Below are 11,441 nucleotides of genomic sequence, written 5' to 3' on the forward strand. Positions count from 1 at the left end.
GAAAATTACTTCTCTATATATAATTGTAAAACATCCATAAAACTACAAAACACAAAATGTCAAACCGCAAGTTTGCATGTATCTTTACATGAACCCAACAAACCTTCATGACAAATTTGGTGAAGACCCATCTACAGGGGGCGAAGTAGTGGTAATAAACGCAAAAACGTGCATAAGAAACATAAAACTGAAGATCTGTATGCGTCTCCCCCCATGGACCCAATGAACCTCCATATTAATTTTGGTTAAGAACCATCCACGGGAGGTGAGGTCGTGGAAAAAACGCCCATAAAAACCGGAAAACGCAAAATGCAAAACTGAAAATTTGTATGTATCGCCCCATGGGCCTAATGAACCTGCATATCAATTTTGGTGAAGATCCATCCACACCCTGTGAAATAGTTACATGAACAGACAACAGACGGTACTATTATATTTATATAGATATTCTTTCAAGTGAAACACCTGATTCTGAAGAAAAAGGTATAAAATATATCAAATGAAAAGAAGACAGCAGTGGCTCAATGAGAAACTGCAATGTCAAGAGATAGCAAGCACCTAAACACCGACTGATAATTTTCTACGAATTAAGTTCAACACTACAGTTTTAAACCGGATCTTAACTGATCATGTTGCTTTTCTATCAAGCAGTGACTCCATTTGACATTTCGTTTCCTCATGCAGAAAAATAAATGGCTGCGGTTGAAACGTGATCAATATATTTTCCAGCATAGTCATGCATGAACTTGAATCGTTTAGCTTCAGTGAACGGTTAAACAAGTAGAAGAGGTAACCATGGAGATGTCTCTGCCCTTTGCTACCCAGGTATCATTTACGTCTGTACGTCCTGGATGTTTATTCTCCAGCAAAGATACGTATCGGAGTTTAACCAACATTCCATTTTCCTATTTTTATCTTATAATTTTTTATTTAAACTATTTTTAAAATGTATAGAGCAAACGTTAATTAAATTTCATAATTATATTTTCATGGCAGCCTGAAATCTCACAGAACATTATTTAGGGACAGCGGTAAGCTTACGGACTTGCAACGCTGAAATCCGGAATTCGATTCCTCGCGGTGGACACAGCAGATAGCCCAATCTATGATCAAACAACAGTTGTTATTGTTTTTGCACGAGAAACCACATGAAGAACGAAGAAAAATATATTAACTAATCATTTTTAATGTCGTAGAAAGGAGCATGGTTTACTCATGGAGATAAGATTTCCTACGTTAACCATAGTTAACATCTCTAAAACCAAATAAAATATGCATATTTTGGCCGACATTAATAAAAGCTACCTGTTTTTGTTATATACGAAACGTTTAAAGGTTGAGCTTTAGACTTAAGAAGAGGTTACATTGTTTTAACAAGTTTTCCCCCTCAGTGGCTCAGCGGTAAGTTTCAGGGTTAAGACGCTAAAAATTGAGTTTCGATATGTGAGCTTAACAACAAACAAACAGTTTTACTTGAAGTTACAACAGCTGCATTTTTCTTGCTTTTAAAATGAAAATTAAATTGCAATTAAAAAAATTAAGACCTTTCTTAAGATAGAAAAGGAAGGTTTTGAATTTTGTGTAACACTGAACGAATATCATTTTCATTTTTTAGTTGTTTCGGACAAAGCTATACATAGTTGTGCTAAGTTCTGAATCGAAAGCCTATTGGAAAAACAATTAATAACAATCACACACCTCCTACTCTTGCCTAATCGAAAAGTGGCATTTGACCGTCCCTCTCATAGCGAACCTATGGCGCCAAAGTGCGGAGGGAATGTTTTTACGAACAGTTTGCGAACCACGAATCCTCAGATTTACAAGCTAGATATTCTAAGCCACACCTGCCTGGCCCTGGATATTATTCGGTATTACAAGACACTTGCATGTTGCGTTAACACTAATTAACGAGAAATACTGTTTAAAATAATACTGTTATTGTTGTTTGTTATTAAGCACTAAGCTGCACAAAGGGCTATCTGTGCTCTGCTCACCACGGGTATCGAAACCCAGTTTCTAGCGGTATAAGTCCGCAGACATACCGCTGTCCACTGGGGGGCAGAGGAGGAAGAAAGACAATGAAAAGCCTGCTTAAAAAGACATTACCCCGTCTCATCTCATGTTTTGTTTTTCCGCATCTAAAAATTATAACAGAGAATTTCGTTGAAACTGCGACAATATTTACCAAGGATGGTGATACTAACAAAAAATATACGAAATCTATCTAGTCTATAAATCTATAAGCCTCCAGAAGTCCGTGCTCATCATCTGGTGTGTTTGCTATTGGAACTTAAGTGACAGCGTTTTGGACTGCTGCATGTATTAATACCAATTCTATTTGAGTAATTTGGAAAGCTTAAATCCTTCACTTGGGAGTTGGGGTGTCTTTGTTTGTATCTGATACAAATCACACTATTGAAGGTGTGAACATCGTAGAAACAGCACAAAATATATATACACATTAACTTCGAGAGTGTATATAATACTATTTTCGTCCAAAAGAGTAGGATTATAAAAAAGTAAAAGATAAAAATATGCAAAATAATAAATTAAAGAACTTATACAGAGAGTTGTGTCACATGACGACCACAGCTGATATAAAGTAGAGGTAGAACACAATGTAACAGAACTACATTTCGACATTGTTTGGCGTGACGTATGTCATGTGATACTACCAAAAACTGGAAAGGGCATGCAAGAGCAATTTCCGACGCAAAATATTTAGTCTGATCATAAAGATATGTTCAAATTGAAGATTTACAGGTTCAAAGATAGATATATTCCTTGTATTTAATGCTAATGAAAAACTGAGAAATGTGAATTAACTTGGGGCACCAGAACTTTCCAGAAAGAGACCTTCAATAAGATGTACCCCAGCCATAGTAAGCAAAGTGCTGGTTCTAGTAACAGGTGAAAATACCCTAACACAACGATCAGTGACAAGAGTAAGTAAGGAAACTAAGTAGGATCTCCCAACAGGGTATATACGTTCACTAAGATAAGACTTCCAGTCACACCTCCTGTTAAACTTTCGCGTATCTAAAGCAGATGGAAAATGAAACAGGTATTCATGCTGTATATAATTAAGTGAGTTTAGATGTGTGTGTGTATTGTTATGTATAGTTAGGTGACTTTTAATAACAGCTGCACCCACTCGGGGACAGTACATAAAGCAATAAAGTAGCTTTTATGTGCCTTATACATTTATAGTTAGGCGAGTTCCACTAATAATGATCTGAGCACAGCCCAGTAGTTAGCCTCTTGGTTTGTGGAGCTTAGGTTCCGTGGTTACACCCCTACACCCCCACCCCCCAAAATAAGATTGTGCTCCATACTTTAACACCATGAATGTTATAAGCGAGATGGTTGTATCTCACAATTCGGTGTGAAAAATTAGTAGCGAAAGAGTTGGCTGCTTATGATTAACTGTTTTCCCTCTAACCTATCACTTCAAAATTAGGGACGGCTAGTGCAGATAGCCTTCGTGTAGCTTTGCACGAAATTCCACAAACAGATAAGCTAATCAGTAATAATAATTTTGTTTCGTTTTTCACAGCTATGTAAATTATTTTGAACTGTTATCTTAGTCTATAGATTTAGGACTAGAAAAATCTCTTAAGGTGTCCTAATGTTCTGATATATTTGTGGTATTACGGCCGAAAATATCAATAATACCAAGAATATTGATCAATCATTTCTACATATTATGAATTTTTATATTGCGATTTGTTTTATGACATACATACCCTTAGTTAGACCAAGATATACAATTAAGTACATTATTTACTAAGTTATTTTTTATTCTAATCTGTGTAATTAGCCTGCTTTGATCAGAAGATATTGATAATCTAAACAAGCCATTTTGTTGAAAATTATCTATGCTACATTTACCTCACTTTTCGATTATTACAAAAAAAGTCCTCTTGGAACACAATCTACACACTATATATTTTAAAGTTCTCATTGTGATAGTACAATGCATATTATTAGGAATATATATTTTCTTTCGTTAATCACTTGGGTTACATATTATTGAAACAGATAATAGCCTGCAACGTTTTTACTGTTATTTTTTAGCCGCGTCATATCGGCTCTGAGTTTCTCAAGTACAAACTTTTAGCTCATATCTCCGTCATCTCTTGACCGATTTGAGATCTAATTACAGTTTTGGACTCAGGAGGTCAAAACACCTTTCAATTAATGTATCTGATCACGCCCAAGGTCTTATAGATTAATTTACTCTAATCCTGCTGAAAAGAATTTCAATTTGAGGGTAGGTTGGTATGGATCTTGATGTGTAATAAAATCGAATCGGATATACGCGCGACCCACACTTGGTATTGCTAGCGTACAAAAACATAGCTAATAAAAAGTGTCATAGATTAATTTACTTTAACCCTGCCTAAAGAAATTTCAAGTGCCGCGGCTGTTGAGGATTTCCTTTTTTTCTTGGAAGAAGCTATCATCCTGGTTAGAGAATAGTGTTCTGATATGTTTAAGGGAAGATAATCTAGACACAAAAGAGATTATCGTTTAATCCTTGCCTCGAGATATCTCCACTGTGTTGTTAGTCTCCAGTAATAAACTGATTATGTAATTTTTGAAGATAATTCGATTTCGTTTTTTTACCTTTCACCTTTTTTCCTGTTCATTCTCTAACACTCATTGTTTGTTATCTTTTATGCTTCCGGTGATGTAAAACTCCTTAAAACCTTCAGTTATAAAGGTCTCTGTTTTGTTACACAACAGCATATCACACGTAAACAAAGAACTTCCTTTGAATCATACACAACAAAACCACTCCCTATCTTAAACCTATCATTAGAGATAAATAGATGGTGGTATTCGATCAGGGTGAATAGCCACTCCTCGCTAACCTCATGAGAAGTGATTGATCTTCGACCTTTTGACTCCCATGTTATATGAGAATTATCAATAAAGGACAATCTATACCAAAAGCTTGGTTACTCGATCGTTTTTTTTTTTCGTTCTCTCGCAATCAAACCGTGCGTCTAAAAAAAATGCTTTGACTTCAGACGAGTCCTATCTCAGTACATTTTATATAAAAACAAACAAAATGTTTTCCATAACTTAATTCCCAGTTGTATTGCGAATCTATTTATTTTGATTATTTGTAATTTAATCGAGAATCGGAGTCTTTCTTTTATAATTTTGTGTTTTCGTTCAGTTTTTGACTTCCATTTACTTTATCATACAGTTTGATTCGTCAAAATTTCGTTCTATACACTTTTAATTCAAATGTCTTATTCTTTAATAATTTCTAAGTTTGATTCTAGTTTCTACTATATCTTATTCGTGTTTCTGTATCCATTTTTCAGCATTTTTCCTTAGTTTAATATGAACCTTTAATGAATTATTAGATGTGCATGATCTGACGGCATTTTTTACTTCTTTTTATCTGTATTTGTTCAGCCAATTTGTATTTATTACTTTGTACTCTAATTCAAGAGGTCGGCTTCCTTTTGATCTGAATTCAACTTTGTAAATTTGTTTAATTTTCATCGTTCAGTTTAATACAAGTGTTACACCTTTCTAACGTTTTAAGTCAGTTTTGAACCTTATTTTTCTGTTGACATGCATTATCAAGTACTTAACTTTATTCATTAAAACAAGTGACCAAAACACAAATAAAAATGTTTCAAAACAAGCGCAAAAACGATAATTTCCTACGTATATCAGAATATTTCAGCTCATATTTTCTTTTTCGAAGCTTAAGAAACCGTGAAAGCTAGTAGCTTGCATGTAAAAACTTTATTGGTTTTACTAAAATCTGGAGGCAATCTGCGGGTCGCGGGTTCGAATCCCCCTCCCACCAAACACGACGCCCTTTCAGCTGTGGGGGCGTTATAATTGGACGGCCAATCCCACTATTCGTTGGTAAAAGAGTATCCCAAGAGTTGGCGGTGGGTGGTGATGCCTAGCTGCCTTCTCTATAGTCTTACACTGCCAAATTAGGGACGGCTAGCGCAGATAGCCCTCGTGTATCTTTGCGCGAAATTCAAAACAAACAAATAAAACTAAAATCTGGATAAATTATAATAATGTTTTTATTTCTTAACACCTATGAACTTAAAACATGTACATACAAAGTACATACAAAAAATAATTTAACCAAGAAAAAAGAAAGTAGATGTTTGTGAACATTACGAACCACAGAAAAAAAATATATTATTGCGCGAACCTAAGTTGAGTTTCTATTATTTGTATAAATACGCTCATAATTTTGAACAAAATCAAACATTAAGCAGGGAAGAGTTAAATGATGTAACTTGAAGAACAACTCCATTTTAACTTCTCATTTAGTAACAAGACAATGCCCCATTAGCTCAGAGGTAAGTCTGAAGGCTTATAACACTAAAAACCGGGTTTCGATACTCGTGATGGGCACAGCACAGATAATCCATTGTGTTGCCTTGTGTTTAATAAACGCAGAACACGCACAATGATAAGGCAGAATCGTAAAATTACTTTTCAAATGACACGTTTGCTCATTGATTTCGAAACCAAATCTTCCATACGTCGTTTGTTTTAGAGGTTTTGAAATACGATTTTCGGCATTTCTAGTTTCTTTCGTCAAAATAATCTAACATACCGAAATTCATAATTTGTACGTGTATTAGAAATACCTCAAAAGAGTTGTTTCCTTCGTAGTTCATTGTAAAATAATTGAGCTTCGTAACTTTCAATGCTAACTTAGGAAACAAACACTGTAGGCCTGTATACTGCGTTTGGTCGGTAAGGTTTTTATACTTCCGGTCCGGAGAGTGAAGAAAGTGGAAACCATTGAATTAATCCTCACACTTTCCTTCAGAAATTCTTATTAATAATTAATAATGTAGTCCTTTCCCATTCACGTAGTGAGTACTTGACCCGCTCTGGTGTCAAGAATGCTAGCTTACTGATTCGCCAGTTCTTATGATATTGAGCCGGTTACCTCAATAAAAAAGTATTATTAATAATATATATTGTTAGAATAAAATAACGCAATATAGTGTTAAAATGCTCTGAATCAATGAGCACTCATAAAAGATATACTAGTGTCAGTGCATGGTGATTTTTTGATGCTTTGTATCAATGTTCAGTATCACTGACAAAAGATATGCCAGTGTCAAGGTGACTTTTATTCTTGTTCTGAGTCATGTCAAGGTGACTTTTATTCTTGTTCTGAGTCAATAACGAGTATCATTTACAAAAGACATGCCAGTGTTCTGGTTACTTCTTCTGGTGTTATAAATCTATTACGAGTATTGTTTCAAAACATTAAATTTTCAAATACCATGTAAACTTTGTTCAAATACACTTAATATCAATCAAAGAAAAATAAAAGCTTACCCTGACTTCACATTCCTTGTGGCAGGTGTACTTGCAAACTGTGGAAAACAACACATTAGTGATTCACTGAGATGATAAATTACACCAATTCAATTGGTTGTTATTTTTATTAGTGAAATCATAAACAACACCTACGTCTATTGTAGTAATAAATGTGTTTTGAAATACATAAAAGACGTAAAATTTTAACTTACAAGTTTGACCATCATTACTTACTATGTATATTCTACAGTTATAGTTCAATGGTAAAAATAAACTACACAATAACACAGTCTTTAACTCTCTGACCAAGAAAATTTTGGGGCATAGCTCTATAATTTGAGAAAAGTTCCTTTACATTTTTGTTGCTGTTCTTGTTGAGGGGACGATTTAGGCCCGTGACGAGAATATTTTCCTTTAACTCCTGCTCACCAGTGGAAAATACAATTCCAGTCATTAGATGAAATTGGATCGTTATAAAACATCCTCGCGTAGATGCTTAATTTGTTAAATACAGTTTCACAACGTTCATTGAACGTAACAGGCGTTTTCTGCTATCAATATAGGATGTCTAATAAGACTGACATCTGTAATTATAGGTAACAACGAGCACCGCATTTTTTGTATCCATCTTTAAGCCTCAACATAATTTATAATCTGAAGTTGCTACAAGAAATCACAAGTTAAAATTACGAGAAACAAAAACCAACTAGTATTTTTTAGATGCGTTAGAAATTTAGTTCAGCAGTTCAACAATATAAGATAAATAAATGGGCACATATTTATGTTCCACACCTTTTATGTGGACTACTTTGCATCTGCGGAGTTATTAATGCTAGAAACTGGCTTTTGGTACTCGTGGCGGGTATACACAGACAGCTCTGCGCTTAAGTACAAATAAACAAGCTACTTTTCATAAGTTCTAACACGGTCTGATTCACAACTGAATTAACAAGCGGAGCTGGATGTTCATTTTCTAATATTCTTCTTTATATTTATGCTAAACTGGAAATAAAAGCATAACTGGCAATTCTATAAATTCTAGTATATGGTAGTTATAAAATTTCGTGTAAAGAATTCTGTATCAATGACAAGTATCATTGGTAAAATATATACCAATGTTCTGGTAACTTCTTTTAATATTATGAATCGGTGAAGAGATCGTGACCTGAGAACGAATATGGGCTATCGATAACAATGCACAGTAAAAACCATTTCCAAATCTTGTAATTAGCGTATTGAGAAAAGGAGGGACGCTCTGGTTATCAAATTCAATAAGGGCGTGAGTTTGAATAAAATTTTGGAAAATTAAATGTATTCTAAGCATGAAGTGGGATAAAACAACGATTTGAAATTAAGTAATCATATTTTATCGTTTCGTGTTTTGGATACTTCAAATTCAATGTGGTAGAAGATTTCCCAACTAAAATAAAACTTTGACTGTTTTTGTTGCGAATTCTAGACGATTTTTAAAGACTAATCTCGGGAAACCATTAACAGTCTTGGCATTTTGGAAGACCAAATCTGTTAGTAGAAATTCCTGTAAATACCAGGGTGAAATTCTGCCGGTACTGAGAAGCGAAACCTATTTTTTAAAGCTGTACTAGTACCGGGACTTATTTGAGCCGCTTTGACGTTGTTTATGTTTACACGTAGATTTTTTTTTCTTTTCAAAAACAAGTCCACTTCACCCAGTTGAGTACCTCTACTTATTTTTTGATAATTTAACCCCTGGTCAAGACTAATCTTATTTTCTGTTATTGTTAAACCAGGCCTAGGCCTATGTTTTATCGTTTATCCTACCGTTCATTTCGTTACGTATTTGCTTGTTTGATAATTTCCGGTTGAAACTCTTTCCGAGGAACCTCAGTGATACAAGTCCTTTCCTGATTAAACCAGTTTATTCTTTTTGTAATACACAGAATTTCCACAGTCACTTTAAACTTAACAACCTTTATAACACACGTTATAAATCACAGTGATTCACACACTTTACTTACGGTGCCTACTGTTCGCTGGACTCAATTATCTATCTCTTCAATCCCGCTGATTTTTCTCGCCAGGCTTACATACTAAAAAAAGGGCGTCTCGAATGCACTCGGGCCTTCATGATCATTCGAGAAATTTCAGCGCGCATGCTCCCAGAGTCACGCGACTTCCGCTGTCGTAACAATATCCAGTTTACTTTCGACCCTGTCTCTCGATGCTAATTTAATAGTTTTTCATATCCAGTTTGATTTCGACCCTGTCATTCGATGGTAATTTAATATTTTTTTCGGTTTGTTTTTGCTGCCAATTCGACCTTTATTTACAATTTAACTGAAAATTCGTTACACATCGCGTTTCTCCAATTGGATTGCCTTACAATAAATATTAAAAAAAATTAGGTCTACCCCCAACCCTTCACTGTTTACTTTTTAGCGCCATCTAGTAGTTACGTTACTCCTTTTAAATGATATTATTTGAAAGGTTCTTAAATGCTGTTGATCGTTTTTTTATGTTTTTGGATATTTGAATAATTTTAGATTTTCAAACAGACTATGTGGTATACTTAATGTTATTATTATATCAGAATTATGGAAAATACTTATTTCATATTCCATAAATGTAATCTACACTGAAACGATCTCAACCGATGTAATAGTGTAAATGACACACAATTTTCTGAACTTAGCTTTGTTAGAAGCTCAGCCACTCAAAAGCAACGAAGATAACGTAACTGAAAATCTTGATTTACAAATTATATTGAAGAAAAAACGCTCAATGATGAATTAAATTCTTCCATTCCTAACCTAAATTGGATCGGGCGTGGCCGAGAGATTTACTTAACTTTGATCAAGATAATAAAGAAGTTATTAAATATTATCTCACCGCTCCGATATGATCACGATGATGCTGGGATTATTAGAAATTATCTAACTGCTCTTATATGACCAAGATGTTGATAGAATTATTAAAGATTATCCCTTATTAAAATATTGTTCCATCAAAACTTTATTTCTCCAAGTAATATATTGATTACGTTAAGTTTAATATATTTCCGCAATTGTTAACTGAGGGCTTATCACAAAAAAAAGGATTTAGATAGCCGCGGTGGGCACAGCACATATAGCTCATTGTGCAACTCTGTACTTAATGACAAATAAATCTAAACATAATTTTTAGCTACTCTGTTAAAAAAAACATTTAATTATCACAATAGAACCACTACAAATAAATATCTAAATACACCTTAATTTTACTTTATTTGTAATCACTGCAAAATATTGGTCTCGAGATCACTTTTGAGTTTTACAGGATGTTTATATTGCAGTGAATATCATTTATTTAGTGTTTCATTGACAACTCTGCTGCAAGTCAATGCTAATAAAAATAACTTCAGGGAATGCCTACCCTATAAATGAATAGAGTAAGTGAAAAATAAAATTTGCTATTTTGTGATTAAGAGCTATAAATTTGAGTTTTCATAGTGAGTTTATGACGAGACAAAATAATTATAAAGTTAGTGTCTCAGAAGCCACGAGACAAAAAAAAACAAAAAAACTATAGACGTATTATATTAATAATTAAATAGTGTTTTCTTTTCACTTTGGATAACGTAACAAGCTTCGTCCACACAGGCTCGTATGAAGAAAATATTTCAAAGCGACTGCAGTGACCTTTTGGTATTGGGCGAGTTATGTAGTGAAATTCAGAGGTAAGACTGTGTAGAATTCCAGGATGAATTCTAAACTAACACTGGATTCAACAGAAAACTGAGGAAGGATACAGTAGTCTCCCAGGTCAAATTTTAACTTTATAAATGAATTTTTCGATATTTTTCATAAAAGAATATCACATGGCATTTCACACCTGCAACTTGTACAATGGCCTCTGTTTCTTGTTTTTCAAGTTATGGTATTCAACGGATTAGCCTATGTGAATGTGATTAGGTAACAAGACTGCTTTGTACCTATTCGTTTTCCGTTTCGCTCCACTACGTGATGAAAATCTGTGTTGGGGAACTAGTTTTGGTGGCACAGCTAGGGTTGCTCGTAAACTTTGTTTTTTGTCTCTTAAGTTACTGTTACGTAACTGTTAATTTTCCGTAGAAATTCTTTCCGAAAAAC

General features: G+C 34.2%; 1 protein-coding gene across 3 annotated transcripts in view; it reads right to left on the reverse strand.

Moving 5' to 3' along the window:
- LOC111087126 (diacylglycerol kinase gamma-like) overlaps positions 1-11,441 on the reverse strand; it is a 65,292-nt gene that overhangs the window by 3,333 nt on the left and 50,518 nt on the right. For all 3 annotated transcript variants that reach the window (XR_002611846.1, XM_022392655.1, XM_022392656.1), the window contains exon 3: positions 7,354-7,391. Coding sequence is in view for 2 of the 3 variants with exons in the window: in XM_022392655.1 (XP_022248363.1) it covers positions 7,354-7,391 (38 nt within the window). In the remaining variant the exon portion in view is untranslated. The remainder of the gene's footprint in view (positions 1-7,353; positions 7,392-11,441) is intronic.

The sequence above is a fragment of the Limulus polyphemus genome, unplaced genomic scaffold (genome assembly GCF_000517525.1).
Source record: "Limulus polyphemus unplaced genomic scaffold, Limulus_polyphemus-2.1.2 Scaffold1763, whole genome shotgun sequence".
Classification (NCBI taxonomy): Eukaryota; Metazoa; Arthropoda; class Merostomata; order Xiphosura; family Limulidae; genus Limulus; species Limulus polyphemus.